At 32.4% G+C, this 17,039-nt stretch overlaps 1 protein-coding gene across 2 annotated transcripts; it reads right to left on the bottom strand.

Annotated features, from left to right (window-relative positions):
* Positions 1-12,051: 12,051 nt before the first annotated feature.
* Positions 12,052-14,972, bottom strand: LOC107920724 (ubiquitin-conjugating enzyme E2 36). 2 transcript variants are annotated; one of them, XM_016850558.2, is made up of 9 exons: positions 14,642-14,849; positions 14,317-14,344; positions 14,068-14,154; positions 13,574-13,632; positions 13,110-13,124; positions 12,869-12,910; positions 12,708-12,781; positions 12,469-12,566; positions 12,052-12,353 (listed from the first exon to the last, which is right to left on the bottom strand). In XM_016850558.2, the coding sequence occupies exons 1-9, from the start codon at positions 14,675-14,677 to the stop codon at positions 12,316-12,318; spliced, it is 477 nt and encodes a 158-aa protein (XP_016706047.1). In that variant the 5' UTR covers positions 14,678-14,849; the 3' UTR covers positions 12,052-12,315. The 2 variants fall into 2 exon arrangements, with proteins under 2 accessions (XP_016706047.1, XP_016706048.1); XM_016850559.2 differs by lacking the exon at positions 13,110-13,124 and having other exon boundaries at positions 14,642-14,972.
* Between the last annotated feature and the right edge of the window lie 2,067 nt (positions 14,973-17,039).

Here is a 17,039-nt window from a genome sequence, read left to right on the forward strand (position 1 = left end):
ATTGATTTGAGCTTGTGTAAGGAGACAATAACGACTAAACCTAGAGAAAAATTATATTTAACGTGAGTGTCGCAACACTGAATCCTTTCACCTTGAGTATGCAAAAACTTCAACACAAAATCAACATGGAGCCTACTGTCGAGAAAGTTGTGAAATCGAAGGTAGGATGTCGTGACACCGAGCCAAAATCGTAACATCGAGCTTTCAAGGTCGTAATAGCCCTAAAGGTGTTGAAGTGAATAAATTAAAGCCATCACCAATGATATTGTGACACTGAGCAGGGGATGTTGCGACACCGAAACCTGACGTGTTAAACACTATAGGGAAAATTTTGTGTCCAAACAAGCTAAAATCATTGCTCATTTAAGGGCATAATTGTCAATGTTAATTTAAATGTTAGTAGGCTATAAATACTACCTTATAAGCTTTTGAGGGAAATGATTTTGGTGGCTGAACATTTCTCCTTAGTTTTTTAGGGTTTTAGGTTAGGTTTTCTTTTCATTTTTAGATTAGGTTTCAATTTTGTTATTTTATTTCTTCCTTCTTATGGAAGACTATACAAGAGGGAGATCATCAAACTCTTGAGCTTTATTGGATTTCCATCAATTAAATGAGCATTTTCTTAAACTCTTTACTTTTATTTTATGTCTACCAAGTGTTTGGTAAAATGCTTATTTGAAATTTAAGTTTGATTATGTTCTAAATTTGTTGATGGTTGGTTGATTAGTTGCTTGTTAGCTTAAGTTAAGTTTATTATTAATTAATTTATTGTTCTTTTATATCAGAATGTTTCATACGCTAGAATTGACATCACTAGTGAAAAATTTAGATAAACGAGATCGAAAGGAGAGTTTATCATTAGATAGTTTGATATAATTGTGTCAAATAGTGAGACCGAGAAAAAATCCATATGCCTAGATAAGACCAAGAGAGAACTTAGGTGGTATCTTTTAGCTTAGGATGAGACCGAGAGGATATTCCTATCTAAAAGTGGCAAACAATATAATTGGTGTAGGTTCATTAGTTTAATTGGCAACCGACTAATCAATCGATCACCGTTTTATCATTTACATTGTCTAAAACAATAGGAAAGAAAATTAGATTAGTTTATTCAATTGATAATTTAAATTTAGTTTATAAATAATTTATATTTGAATTTCCACTAATAATTTCTAACTCGATTAGAATAGTAATTTGTTTAACTTGTAATTAACTTGATAACACATCTACCAATTTGACAATCCTTTAGGTTCGATCTTCGGAATACTCATGGTGTTCCATTGTAACATTTATAAATATTACAACTGACATATCACACTTGCAATAAAATCGCTTTTAAATTATTAAATTGTGTAGGTTCATAAATTCAGTGCACGTATATCGAGACGCGATCACACTCATTCTACATTCAAGAGTTTGATGAAGCAGCTCTTCAAACCTTATTTAAGGCAACTTGTATTGGTATTCTTTAACGACATACTAATTTATTTAGATCATGAAATTCTCATATCAATCATTTGAAGGTCTTTAAACAATCAATTATTCCTTAAAGAAAACAAGAGTGTATTTGTTACCCAACAAGTAGAATATTTGAATCACATCATTAGTGCCCAACGAATTACCATAGATGCAGCTAAGGTTAAATGTATGACGGAGTGGCCATAACCCACAACTTTGAAGCAACTTAGGGTGTTCTTAGGCCTTACAGGTTACTACAGTAGGTTTATTAAAAATTATGGGCTTATTGTCAGACCCTTAACAGATTTGCTTAAGAAAAATGTTTGGGAGTGGACAGAGGCTGCAATGGATGCTTTTAAAGTATTAAAAAAGGCCATGACTACTACCCCGATCTTGGCAATGTTGGATTTTTCAGCCACCTTTGTGCTTGAAACCAATACTTCAGGTTTGAGAGTTCGGGTAATATTAACCCAACATGGGTGACTAATTGCGTATTTTAGTAAAGTTTTATCTACAAAGCATCAAGCAATGTCAATTTATGACAAAGAGATGTTAGCAATGTTGATGGCTGTTAAAAAATGGAATTCATACTTGTTGGGCAGACGGTTTACCATTAGAACTGATCATCAAAGCTGAAAGTTCCTATTGAATTAGCAAGCAATAACATCAGCACAACAATTATAGATGGTAAAAATGATGGGATATTACTTTGAGGTGCAATATCAAAAGGAACCTCCGAACACAGTAGCAGATACATTGTCTAGGAAATCAGAATTTGTGCCCATCAATTTAATGGCCATTTTGTTCAGTAGCTAGTGATTTGTTTCAAAATATCAGGTATTCTTGGTTGTTGGACCCAAAATTACAGAAGTTGATTTCTGACTTGAGTAAAAGTCCTGCTACTTCTAAATACACCTGGGATGGAGGTTTATTGAAGAGGAAAGGGAAGTTAATGGTTGGTAATGTCCCAAAATTAAAAGGGGAATTCATAGATTAGCTTCATGCTAAAGCAATTGGTGGTCATTCAAAATGTGCGGTCTACCAGCAACAGAAATACGATAATTCAGCGTCTCCTAGTCTTTTACAACCACTGCCAATTCCAAAAAAAATATGGCACGATATTAGTATGGATTTCTTAAAAAGTCTTCCAAAATCTGCCATATTTGATACAATAATGATAGTTGTGGATAGACTTTCTAAGCATGCTCACTTTATATCTCTAGCTCGTCCTTTCACTGCCTTACCGATGGCACAATCATTCTTTGACCAAGTTTTTAGACTTCATGGCCTTCCTTAAAGCATAGTCTCTGATAGACACAAGGTGTTTATTAGTTTCTTTTGGCAGGAATTATTTAGGTGCAACGATACTACACTTAAGCTATCCATAGTGTATCACCCGAAAATAAATGGCCAATTTGAAGTGGTGAACAGATGTTTGGAAACCTATTTGAGGTGTATGAGTGGAGAAAAACCCAATGACTGGCACAAATGGCTACCCCTAACTAATTTTTGGTACAATACATCTTACCACACCTCTACCCACACTGCTCCTTTTAAGGTGATTTATGGGCAAGCTCCTACTATACATGGTCTCTACTTACTAGGAGAATTAGTAATGGCTATGGTAGGCCAACTTTTGCAAGCAAGAGAGGTTGCTATTAAAATGGTGAACTTTTACCTTCAACGAGCTCAAAATAGAAAAATGTGGCAGATAAAGGAATATCTAAGAGGTCTTTTGAAGTAAAAGATCGGGTTTATCTTAAATTACAGCCTTATAGGCAACACTCAGTGGTAAAAAGGTCTTGCATGAAGCTGTCACCCAAATTCTATGGCCCTTTTCAAGTGAAAGCTAAGGTTGAAGTAATAGGAAACACTTTACTCCTTTCTCCAGGTTCTAGAGTACACCCGACATTAGAGGTAAACCCACACAACCTCAGTTACCTATTCTAGCTCCTGATGGAACCTTGCCTAAAGAACCTTTGAAGATGCTGGAAAGAAGAATGATCAAGTTGTAACAGAAATATTGGTTCAATAGGAAAAAACTTTCCCAAAAGATGCCTGAGAATCGTTCAACACTTTTCAGGTTCAGTATCCAAACTTCATTCCTTGAGGATAAGGATTATCTTGATGGAGAGAGTATTGTTACAAGCTTAATAGTGAAGTTGCCTTGAGGATAAGGATCGCTGAAGGTAAATATATGAATGCCAATATTGAGGAAACAAGTATGTTTTTGCCCAACCAAAATTTTAATCTATTATATTTCTCTACTTCTATTTGTTCAAGTTTTGTATCAATTTGGCCAAATTCCTAGTTTAATTCTTATCTTTTTCCACAAAATCTTCCTTGTTTTCTTCAGCTGCTTTTGATGCAATTCTCCCAACCAACAAACCTCCTGCTTTCATCAACCTTAACAACTCACGCTTTTCTTCTCCTTCTTCATTAGAGGATGTTGTAGATTCTGGGTCTTTTGAGGACAGTTGTGGTAGTTGGAATTGGTGATTGTTTGTTCCAAATACATTTTTGATGGGCGTCGAAACCACCAAATATAAATTCCTACAACAAAATAATAGTCATTAGCAATATAAAGCACTAGGGTTGAATCATAAGGATTGGCTATCTAATTTCACCTTTTTCCGTTACCAGAATCGCTGTCGCGGTCACAGTCGTGCCCACGACCAGTGCGTAGAAATGCTGAAAAAATAAAAATAAATATGAGGGGTTTAAATTGATTAAGATAATAAAATAAAGAAATAAGAAAAATCAAATCAAATCAAAACAGATTAAAAAATTCAAAAATAAATATAAGAAATAAAATAAAGGATAATAAAATATTTTTTTAAACTTAGCCTTAGCCTTAGCCTTGATGTACTCCAATCTTGAATCGATCCTTAAAGTAAATTTTCCCTTCCAAGCGATAAGTTGGTTATAGCAATCGAGGATCCCTCAAACTGCCAACTATTCCTCTCGTAGACGATCCCGGTATCACTTGCAAATTGACCCTTGTCGAATTTCCAACCACCTGGCACGTACCTGTAATTTAAGACTTCGACAGCCTTGTGATCTGAAAAGCCCAACTCGAATTAACAACCTCAACTGTGTGGGTCGTTTAAATTCAATCACTATCTCCCTTGACGGAATTCAACTAGCTTTTTCCAATTGGACACGTCAATTTGTTTGCGGGATTTCAATACAGCACCACCGACTCAACTTCCCAACTGTACGCCAAATGATTCCAACCCAACGCACGCTTTTTGAATTGAAATCGAATCAACTTTAAGGGATGAATTTGTACTATCCCATATACCGGAGAGATAGTGAATATCGAATTGCAAAGTATTTAGTGAGGGTTCATATCTCACGATTACTTTGTCGAAGTGATAACCGGGCTAAAGCTAAAAAAAAGTTTAGTTAATCATGGAAAAAATGGAAAAAAATCATGCTTGAAAATAAATAGTTTAAATAGAATTTTGGAAAGTAAAAAAGGGGAAAGGCCTTGGAAGGCAATTAAACCAAAAGGTTGAAAAAAAAGGAAAAAAAAAAAAGAAATGAAACAAAGAATTGAGTATGACGCAAGAATGGGAAAAAAAACTAAAGAATTTTATTAAATTCTAAAGGCAAAAGTGTGTGTTTAATTGACTGTAGCTATTAGGTATTTATTCACTTCTAATTTTAAATTTTAACTAGATTTTTCCTAAATATTATCACAAAATAATCCTAAATATTATCACTAAATTATTTAAAAATCAAATTTAAACTAGAGATTAAATTTAAACTAATTACAGAGTTGTAATAATATCAAAAATCCTTCAATGTTTATCCAGCTACTTTTGAAAAAACTCTTCAACCCTTCAATCTTTATCCAGTCATCTTTGTATCTTCAATCTTTCAATCAATCCCTCCACTTTGCTTTTTGTTCCAAGTTAACCCCATTTTGTAAGAGTTTGAATTCAACACAACAACTTTATTCCTGATAAGAAAAACCCAAATTCAATAGCATTTTATTCGATAATTGCCAAAAGTAAATATATTAAAAATACGAATTTATCTTGCTATCAAATTTCCCCTGCTTAGCCGATACTTGTCCTCAAGCATGATATCCACTAAAAATAATTCGTCAATCCTTTTCAAAATCAAAACCCCTTTTCCTAGTCAAGCATACTGCAAACAATTAGGTGAATCAAAAATAAGTAACTACTAAACTCAATCAATAAGCAGTTTATAAAATCTCGAATAGTATGTGAAATTCAACTATTTCACTAAATTTAGGCTTAATCAAACATGTGAAACGGTCATACCCAATATATACTTTTATTTATATCTATATACATTTTTTTGTTTTTTTTTTCAAACATAGTCAAGTCTTTTGACGCGAAGTGAGATGACAACCAAGCACCTCACCCCGGTTACTCAACCCAACACGTTCTCTTTATTTATTTTTAATGAATTCGAGACATAATCAAACATTTTAATGCAAATGAGATGACAACTCAAGCACCTCATCCCGGCTACTCAATTTCATATGTCCCTAATCAATTTATTTTTCCTTTCTCAAGGCAGCTCGGTTAGCGGAGTGTTACAAGCTTCGAGTCGTCACCAAACCTTTTGACACATAATGAGATGACAACCCAAGCACCTCATCCCAGTTACTCAACTTGGTCACATATTTGAATCTTCACTCTTAACCAAGCTATTAGAAAATTTATTTATTTATTTATTTAAGCGAGTACTTAGCCCACATTGCCCTCAATATGCAATTTTAAAACAATAATGAATAGAAGGGTCAAGTGTACCCTCCGTGTTAATTTGGGGAAAGGTGGTTTGGACATTTCGGGTTGGTTCTGGTCGGTTCGATCCTGGGTGTATATTTCAACAAATGGCAGCATTGAAATTTGAGAAGGCGTGCTCATGCCATGAATTAATTCTGACCTCCTAAAAAATGACTGTCTTTGTCTATGTTCCTGAAAAATAACACGATCAAATGGATTAAAATGATACTTTATTTAATTCTCAAACTAAACTAGAATTCAAAATTAAATGAAATAAATAAATAAAAATAAATGTGGGTTGCCTCTCATAAAGCACTTTTTTTTAACGACGTTAGCTCGATGACCTGAGTATTATTCATTTGGTTCCTCGAGAGTTAATTCTTCCATTATGTGCACTTGAAAGTTCTCATAGAAAGATTTCAACTTTTGCCCATTGACCTTGAAGTATTTTTCAGATTCCTTCATCATCGATGGATTGAAACGTATTCGAGCTTTTCTGCTCAGGTTTTCTTTTTCCTCTATCGGAATCTTTAAATGTTCCGGTAACGGTTTGAGTTTCAATTTCGAGGCCTACGAAATGGAAGGCAAAAGTTTAGTTTGAAAAGGAGACAATTCAAATTCTTTACCTTGACTTTTGGGAAACTGTGGTGCCTCCATGAAAATGACAGTTTCACGAATTGGCTCTTTGAATGTCATTAATTCCTCCAGTTTATCCTTTGTATTAAGGTCTAAATTCCTGCAAAGCACAGTTTGTAACCCATCATCTTCATCATACTCAAAATGAAATTTCGTTAATGTTTCAATAATATCAACACTAGAAATATTCAACATTGTACTGGGTTGGCCCATCACCTCATAAACATTAAATTTTACCACCTTACCGTCGAATTCCATAGTGGGGGTTCCACTTTGAACATCAACCTTTGTACGTCCGGTACTTAGGAATGGTCTCCCAAGTAAAATATTAGAAGTATTTTTTGAGTATTCATTCTCCATATCGATGATGTAAAAGTCTGCAGGAAAAATCAATTCATTTACCTCTACGAGGACATTTTCTAGCACTCCTTCTGGATATATGCATGACCTATCTGCCAAATGAATAATCACTCATGTTTCTTTCAAAGAATCCGTGTTTGCCATCTTAAAAATAGATAAAGGTATTACATTAATAGATGCTCCCAAATCACACATGGCTTTATTTATGCCAATATTACCTATTTTACAGAATATAGAAAACATACATTGGTCCTTACACTTAGGTGGGATTTTCTTTTGTAGCACTGCAGAAACATTTTCTCCCACATTCACCCATTCATTTCCTTGGAGTTTCTTTTTACCGATACACAGTTCTTTCAAAAATTTTGCATAGCGTGAAACCTGTTTAATTGCATTAAGTAAAGGAATATTAATTTCTACCTTTCGGAATGTCTCAAAGATTTCTTTTTCCTCTTGTTCATTTTTAACTTGGGCGAGCCTTCCAAGTTATGAGGGAGGTACAACAAATGGTTTATGAGGTGCCGGCTCAGTGGGAGCTGCTGGTTCGACTTCTTATTCAACGTCATGGTCACAACTCGTGCCAGGCATTAGTTCAGACTCTGTTTCATCTTTTACGATAATAACACTTGCATTTTGACTTGGGTTTAGCTCAGTTTGATATGGTAATTTTCCTTAGTTCTCCAAACGACTAACTGTAAGTGCTAGCTTACTTATTTGCTGATCTAGTTCTTGGAAATGTGTTTCAGTCTTTTGTTGGAACTTTTCAGTGCTAACAGCTAACCTCTCTACTATGGCTTCAATAGATGACTTTGGAGGTTGATACTGTTGAGGCAGAGGTGGTCTTGGTTTATATGATTGATTGTATTGAGAGTCCGACCCATAGCTTAGGTTTGGGTGATCCCTCCACCCTGCATTGTACATGCTTGAATATGGATCATAACGCCTTTGAGGTGGCCTTGGAAAGTTCCCAACAACGCTTACTTGTGTAGTTGTGTCCTCAAGTAAAATCGGAAACAAGTTGGTTGGATGACCAGGCTGAGCGCAAATCTCACATAATCGAGTTGGGTTTAGTTTTCCTGCAAGCATACTTTTAACCACATTAGTAAGTTCATCAATCTTATTTACTATGGAATGAGTACTTAGCTCATGAACCCTTCACGTAGGTTCCATAGGTGGTCGATATTATTGAGAATTTACAGCCATAATCAAAATTAATTCTCTAGCTCTTTGAGGAGTCATGTTCACAAGAGCCCCTCCACTAGCAGCATCAATCATCTTCATTTACATCGGGAGTAACCCCTCGTAGAAATATTGTAAGAGCGATTGTTCAGACAGGCCATGTTGTGGGCAACTTGCGCACAACTTCTTATATCGCTCACAATATTCATAGAATGATTATGCTTCTTTTTGTTGTATTATAACTATACTCCTCATTAATTTAGTTGCTCAAACTACTGAAAAAAACCTGTCAAGAAACAATCAAGACATATCAGTCCAAGTATTAACAGATCTCGGAGGTAAATAAAACAACCATTCTCTAGCAGAATCAACTAATGAAAAAGGAAAAGTTCTTAGTTTTATTTGATCTTCAATTGCTCCTTCTGGATTCATGCTCAGACAAACCATGTGGAACTCTTTCAGATGAGTATGAGGGTTCTCATTTTTTAAACCGCGAAAAGTAAGTAATAAATCTATTAATCTCGACTTTAACTCGAACAGTATTTTACCCCCGGGTAAGTTATGCATAGCGGTTGTTGTTCATCTGGTGCAACTGCAAGTTGGCATATAGTTTGATCTGTCATTTCATCTGAATCTTCGGATGAGTAAATATCTTCGATGTAAGATCCTTCTTCAAAGTCGAGTTGTGTTTGTTTACTGCGCCGACTAGCTTCTCTTCGAAGTGTTCAAGCCAACTTTTCTATTTTTGGTTCAAATGTTAGAGTCCCCAGTTCTGATCTAGTCATAAAGAAAACAAACAAAAATTTGAAATTTTTACCAATCCCTGGCAATGGCGCCAAAATTTGATAGGCGTCAAAACCACCAAATATGAATTCATACGACAAAATAACAATAATTAGCAATATAAAGTAGTAGGGTCAAATCCACAGGGACTGGCTATCTAATGTCACCTTTTTTCGTGACCAGAATCGCTGTCACGGTCACAATCATGCCCACAACTGGTACGTAGAAATGCTGAAAAAATAAAAATAAAAATGGGGGTTAAATTGATTAAGATAATAAAATAAGGAAATATGAAAAATAAAATAAAATCAAAACAAATTCGAAAATGCAAAAATAAATTTAAGAAAATAAAATAAATGGATAAATAAATAAAAAAATTTTAAGTTTAGCCTTAGACTCGGTGTACTCCAATCTTGAATCGATCCTTGAAACAGAATTTTCCTTCCAAGTAATAAGCTAGTTATAGCAATTGAGGATCCCTCAAACCGGTAACTCTTCCCCTCATAGTCAATCCCGGTATCACCTGTAAATTGACCTTTGTCGAATTTCTAACCACGTAGCACTTACCCGTAATTTAAGACTTTGACAGCCTTGTGATCTAAAAAGCCCAACTCGAATTAACGGCCTCAACCGTGTGAGTCGTTTAAATCCAATCACTATCTCCCTTGACGGAATCCAACTAGTTTTTTCCAATTGAACACGCTAATTTGTTCGTGGCATTTTGAGTATAGCACCGTCGACTCAACTTTCCAACTGTACTCCAAACGATTCCAACCCAACGCGCGCTTTTTGAATTGAAATCGGATCAACTTTGAGGGACGAATTTGTACTATCCCATATACCGAAGAGATAGCGAATACTGAATTGCAAAGTATTTAGTGTGGGTTCATATCTCACGATTACTTTGTCGAAGTGATAGCTGGGCTAAGGCTAAAAAAAGTTTAATTAATCATGGAAAAAATCATGCTTAAAAATAAATGGTTTAAATAGAATTTTGGAAAGTAGAAAAGGAAAAGGCCTTGGAAGGCAAAGGTTGAAAACAAAAGGAAAAAAAAAAGAGAGAAATGAAACAGAGAATTGAGTATGACGCATGAATAGGAAAAACCTAAAGAATTTTATTAAATCATAAAGGCAAAAGTATGTGTTTAATTGGCTGTAGCCACTAGGTATTTATACACATTTCTAGTGCCAAAATTTAACTAGATTTTTCCTAAATATTATCACTAGATAATTTAAAAATCAAATTTAAACTAGAGATTAAATTTAAATTAATTACAGAGTTGTAATAATATTAAAAATCCTTCAATCTTTATCCAACTACTTTTGAAAAAAATCTTCAACCCTTCAATCTTTATCTAGTCATCTTTGTATCTTCAATCTTTCAATTAGGCGCTCCACTTTATTTTTTGTTCCAATTTAACCCCATTTTGTAAGAATTTGAATTTAACACACCAACTTTATTCCTGATAAGACAAATCTAAATTTTATAGCACTTTATTTAATAATTAATAAAAATAAATATATTAAAAATACAAATTTATCTTACTATCACTTTTCTGAATGTCATGCTTAAAACCTCTCTTTCCCTCCTTCAAAACATTTTTACTTTTATTATTATTTTTGGGCCAAAATGGACATGGGTTTTGAACTACCCTCTTGAAAAGTCCCTCCACAAGTTCCTGAACCAAGGTCTTTCTGATGACACATGGCTCTCTTTTTTTTTCATTTTACAAAAGTGATTAAATTTCACTTTTGATCCCTCTAATATGCTTACCATACAAAGGAAGGTTGACCTGGCTCCCTCACCCACGCCTCTTTTTTTTCTTTCATTTTACAAAAATAGTTAAATACCAACTTTGGTTCCTTTAATATGCTTAAATTTTATATTTAATATATATACATTAATTTTTTAACATAATATAATTTCTATATTTTTAATTAATTAATCCAAATAGTTAACATCATTAATTTTTCGATTAAAACATTATATGTTTATATATAATTTTAATACCTTAAAAGTCTTAAGAATGACAAGTGACTTCTCATTTCTTTAGATTTAAGTCTTTACTTACTGTTTTTCTTTTTTAGTTTTAAAAAATTAATTAAATTTTAATTTTGGTCTCTCTATTATGCCTAAATTTGAAATTTAATTATTACACTTTAATTTCCAATGTAAATTGGTCCTTTAATTTTATAATATTATTAATTAATCCAAATAATTAATATTATTAATTTTTTATTTAATATTATATGGATACATATAATTTAAATGCAAGTTTTAGAGACATATATGTAGTTCTTTATTTCTTTTTAGGTTTGCTTGACAAGGATCAAACCTTAGCTTTAGCCCTTATATTAGCTAAAATTTGAGATTTAATCACTTTTATGATGTTATTAGTTAATTTAAATATTTAATATTTAATTAAAATATTTTTACATCAATTTTTATTCGGAACGCTAATTTAAAAAATTTATTTTATCATGACAAATTGGAAAGAATGTTTTTTAAAAAATCTATACAAATATTTTCAATATTATTTTTATTGATACTTAACTACCAAGTGCTTTTTTATAATTTCAAAATACCACATTAATATAAATTTAATAGTGATAAAAATTTAACCTAAAATTTTAAATCCAAAAAACTAGAGTAAATTTCTGAAAATAAAAGTAAGCTTCGACCTTAAGAGTATATTTTGACCTTTAAATTTATACTCCGTAAATTAACACAAACAAATAATCAAATAATCATCCTAACGCAATGCCTAAGACTCGTACTAGTATTGAGTTAAAAGATTGTAATGAGACCAAAGTGTTGTATTTTAAGAGAATATTCATGTATGTATGCATCAAACTTTAATATCATAAATAAACAGAACATGAAATAGCTGTATTTGAGAATAATCTCTTAGTTCAGCATTTGAGAGTTTTAGACAACATTGTATTTTTATCATACAACTTCAGTGACTGCTTCCAACCAGAAAACGATAAACAGGTCGCAACTGGAAGCTTTTTGTGAATATCAGACTCTTTTCAAACATCAATTTTTCCAAATTTCCATATGTAATTGACATGGAATAGCTTACACTGCATAATATGTTATTTTAAGAGGGCAAATGATACCAAACAGTCTTCATGCACCGCTTGCATACAAACGGGTCCATTCCTTTGCTGCAATAAGCATAAGGGATATCAAGAGTCGATTATAAGAATGGGGGCATATCATCTTTCCAATAGTGAAGTAACCAAATTCCAAAGATTTAATATAAGCAATCACAGATTTTACCTGTCTCAACGGCTTCAGCCTCATTCGTTTTCCAGTGCTTAGCAATGTTTTCAGAGAGTGGATCATCGGGATTTGGAGCACTCAAAAGTGCTTGAATACTGAAATAAACATATTAATGTCAGTATTAACTTTAAAATCTAGTGCTACCATAATAACTAAAGATAGTAACACACACTCCCCACATTTACCAATATTTATTTCCAACAAATGAATTTGTATCTCATAATATCTTACAATACCTTAAAAGTACAGTTCGAATCTGGAGAGCTGGACTCCATTTGTCTTTGAGAATATCAAGGCATATTCTTCCAAGCTGAAAGAAAATTCAAACCCTTAAGAGCAAGAAAAATACAGATTTTGACACCATAAAATAAGGAGAAAAGAAAGAACAGTTGCCAACCTTGTCAATGTTAGGATGATATATCTTTGTAAGAAATCGAACCTGTTACACCAAATTGGTTAAGGTGGATGAAAAGACAAAATAAACCATGGAGGCAACATTAACAGTTGATTAAACTGTTCTGAGAGAATAGAGGAGAACAATAAATTGATGCTGAAATGCCAACTTTTGAAGTTTCGAATGCCATTGCATCAGCTATATACAACCCAGTACAGAGTGCAAGCACAAATTAGATCATTACCAGCGAGAGTTTGCTCTGCACAACAAATCAGATGCAAAAATTCTTCCTAAATAAAAGCAAGAAGTGCAACGTCCAAAGCAAAAAGCCAGCTACTTAGGTAGTATAGGCTATTGCAGTGATGTCAGAATAAGGACATTTTTAAAGCCAGTGCATACAACATGCCATCAAACATTGAGTTCCAACATTTTCCTTTAAATTATGTCATCAAAGAAAGTAATCATACAAGATCAAGAGTTCATCAAAGTGAAAGGAGAATAATACATGATAGACATTTAATTCTACCATACCCAATAAAAATGACAACAAATTCTGCTGAAACTGAAATCTCCAAAACTATAATCATGAACCAACTTCAAATTACAATTATCATGCCTCAAACATTGTTTACCTTTGAGCTATTATCATATGCCGTAGAGTAACAGGAAGGTTATGCTAGTAACTAAAAATGACTCGGAGTTGCTTACCTTGGGAGCAGCCATGGGATATTCTTCAGGCAAAAATAGTTCCAACTTGAAAACCCCACCTGAATAAATATTTGAAATGATAATGCATCATATCAGATGCAAAAGTACAAAAATAATTACAAATGAAAAGAAAAGAAAAACTAAAAAGGGCAATGAGATATTAACAAAAACAATACTCCATAACCAGATCAAGCACTACAAAAGCCTAAGAAGAATGCTAATTGGACTTAAATTTTAAGACAAAAACATTTAAACAAGGCTTCATTTTTCTCTCTTCCAAGCTGAAAAACCAGGGGGGAAATCAAGTAAAATAAACACTGCACAAGCACTATTTTCTCTAGAAGTTTCCTAACATGTTGAAATCCTCTTATTGACTGAAAATCAGCTATTTTAAGCTCTTTATGACTTAAATAAGCCAAGACTCAACTGGTACACAATTCATTTTCAACACATTGAAATACTACTCGCAACTATTAGAAGAAAATAACAGCTACCTTCATATGGTGACTGTGTTGGACCAAGGATCATCACATTGAAATACCGCATGTTATCCTCTGATGGTGAAGCACTAATTCCAGGTGCTGTATCCGAAAATACCCATTTAACAATGGGGAAATTAAAATATATATATATTTTCAGCTCATAACATTTAAATTAGTAAACAAAAACACTGACACCAAACAAAATTCAACAAAAAATTCTCAGAAGTACATAAAATGGGAAAAAAGAAAAGCAGTAATTACCAGGTTCACTGAGGAGACGTTGAGTTTCCTGTTTAGATCAAAGAAAAATAAACAGAAGTAACCAAGAAAATTTCTAAAAACACACAAAAAATGGAGGCAGAAAAAAGCTTTCGCCAATCAAAAAAGACGATCCAAAAGAAAATAGCAGAGGCTTTTGGTTCATCAAAATTTAAACAATTCAGCTATAAAACTAAACTCTAAAACCCAAAAGTACAACAGAAGATGAAAAATAAAAAGTAAAAGAAACAAGATTTTCTTGAGGTTTCTCGGAAAACAAACAACTAGGAGAAATCGAAAAGGACCAAACGGATATCGAAAGAGGAACCTTGATGATTCTTCGAGGGAGATTACTGTTGGCCATTGACGAGGATCGATTGATTAAGCAAAAGGAAAAGCAGAGAAATTAGGGTTTTGAGAATTGAGAGATGGAAAGAGAAAATCTGAGAAGACAAAGAGATCCCTCGGTCTCTTTAACTCGCTCTCTTTTTTTTTTCCAAAATGCAATGATTTTGACTTTGTTCTTTACTAATTTTTTTTTATTCCATGTATAAATAAAAATATTTATAAATTATTGGGATCAAATTCCCTTTTAACTTTAATTTAGTCTTTAAAAACTAGTTGTTAGTTGTTACTAGTGGTAAAAAAATTTTATATTTGGGATTTAAATGGTGTACAATTATTTTTAAGGTAATTTATTAAAATATTCAGTTTTTTAAATTTTATTTTATTTATTTATGTTTTAGTATAACAATAAATTGATGTGATAGGTTAAATAATCATTTCAAACGAAAAGTATTTTAGAGTAAATTTTACAATTAATCTCTATATTATTTTTTATTTTGAGCAATTTAATTTTTTTCTTTTATGTTATTTTAATTTTTTTTATTTTCCATTCTCTTTTATTTCTCCTAGTGTTTTTCTCCCTTTTTTCATTTTTTTTAACATAACTTTTATACGTTTTTCATTTGCTAAAATTAGCCCATAAGTTTGTCTCACTCGAAAAAATTAAATTATTCAAAAAAATAAAAGTATAAAGACTAGTTTCAACAAATGGAACAAAGTAATTAAACTCCATTTTCCTTTTTATTAAAAAATCCATGTTTTATTTTTATTCCAAACCAACTAAAAAGAATCCCCTTTTGCGTCTTCCAAATCCCTGAAAACAAAACATTAATGAAAGTGAAAGTCCAGAAGCCATTCGGTTTCTGGCAAGAATGAAAAAGCTCATCCAAAAATGGTATCCCAAAGCAGCACGCCCTCCTTCTCTCGGCCTATGTTATTTGACGTTAAACAGTCTCACCTCACCACAATATTATTTCGCATGATAAAATCATTTATTTAATAATTCGATTGTTATTGGTATCATTTTCAATATAGAAATACGGTTTTGAGCGCATTAAAACACATTTATCATCTTACATAAAGGTTGAAAAAGAATTACTTGCTAGTTCTAAACAACCTATCAAAAAAATTAAGTTAAATTTTGTTATTAGTCCTTAAAATTTCAATCCTCACCCTTTGTGTTATTTATGGTAACAAATTTTACCAAATTACTACTTGTGTTTTTTGCTTAGCAAGATTCTCCGGTATTCTTAAACCTCTATTTTTTTGGTTGAGTAACTGTGCTCAATAATGTCTATTTTTTACTTAGCTCGTAGTTCATATTTATTGTGTTTTTTCCTTAGCAGGATTCTATGTTATTCTTAAACCTCTAATTTTTTGCAGAGTAACTACGTTCAATAATGAGTATGGTGTTTATTTTTTACTTAGCTCGTAGTCCCTATTTATAAGGAAAATTCAAAGTAATTCTACTTGAACAAAAGAAAAATCAAATAATAATATTTTAAAAGAAAACACTGAATCCATATGAGACTACTTATGGTGGATGACACACACACTAGGAATATCCTTTGTGCCTCCCACCCTAATACAAGTAGGTTTATTGGGTCATTCTTATATTTGGTATAATTATATGTGTTTTTCTATCTTTAAACCAATTCACATAATTTATTCAACCTAATAATTAGTTTTCTATATTCTCAAAATATTATTTATTTAATAATTCTCTCAATTAAATTATTTTCTCAACTCATTTCTAGTTTCGTTAAAATCATAACGACTTTAACGTACTAGAATCCATGAGTAAATAAATTTAGTTGTCTCATTTTGTAAAATCGCGATGAGTAACTTAATTTAATTTTCACTTTGAACTTCAATTATTTAATTAAATTAATCACTAAGCCATCTCTTGCTCTTTGTGAGAAACTGCAATTATTGCGGATAGTAATGCATGCAATCTATTTCTTTTTTTGTCATTTTCATTCATGCAACGTATCGATTCTAAATGCAGTCCATAAAGGTTTATGGTTGTGTTTGAGCTAGTAGCGGGACCAATCGAGCATGTATAATTAAGACTCAAATAATTTATAATTAAGTTCTAAATTTTTGTCTATTAATTACAAAATTATTTATTCATGGAGTCATTCTACTAAAAGTATCATGATTGAACTATCCCTTATTATATAGCATTACAAAAGCAACTTATAATTTTGCTCGTTCAATGACATTATCATTAGTGTGTTTCCTTCGTAGGATACCCTTTATCTCTTTGAGTTGAATTCGTTCACTCAATATGATCCTATTTTATCTCATGTTAAACATTGAATCTTCCTTCATTAAAAAGTCTATTATAAACATATAGTGTAATAAAATCATTCATCCTA

This window comes from Gossypium hirsutum, chromosome D13 (assembly GCF_007990345.1).
Source record: "Gossypium hirsutum isolate 1008001.06 chromosome D13, Gossypium_hirsutum_v2.1, whole genome shotgun sequence".
In the NCBI taxonomy this organism is placed as follows: Eukaryota; Viridiplantae; Streptophyta; class Magnoliopsida; order Malvales; family Malvaceae; genus Gossypium; species Gossypium hirsutum.

What these genes read in the sequence shown, in the direction of transcription:
- LOC107920724 (XM_016850558.2), bottom strand. Translation starts at nt 14,677, where the DNA reads ATGGCCAACAGTAATCTCCCTCGAAGAATCATCAAG. An exon ending in TCCCTCGAAGAATCATCAAG is followed by an intron (nt 14,345 to 14,641) that starts GTTCCTCTTTCG and finishes TGATCTAAACAG; the next exon opens with GAAACTCAACGTCTCCTCAG. An exon ending in ATCATCCTAACATTGACAAG is followed by an intron (nt 12,782 to 12,868) that starts GTTGGCAACTGT and finishes ATTTTCTTTCAG; the next exon opens with CTTGGAAGAATATGCCTTGA.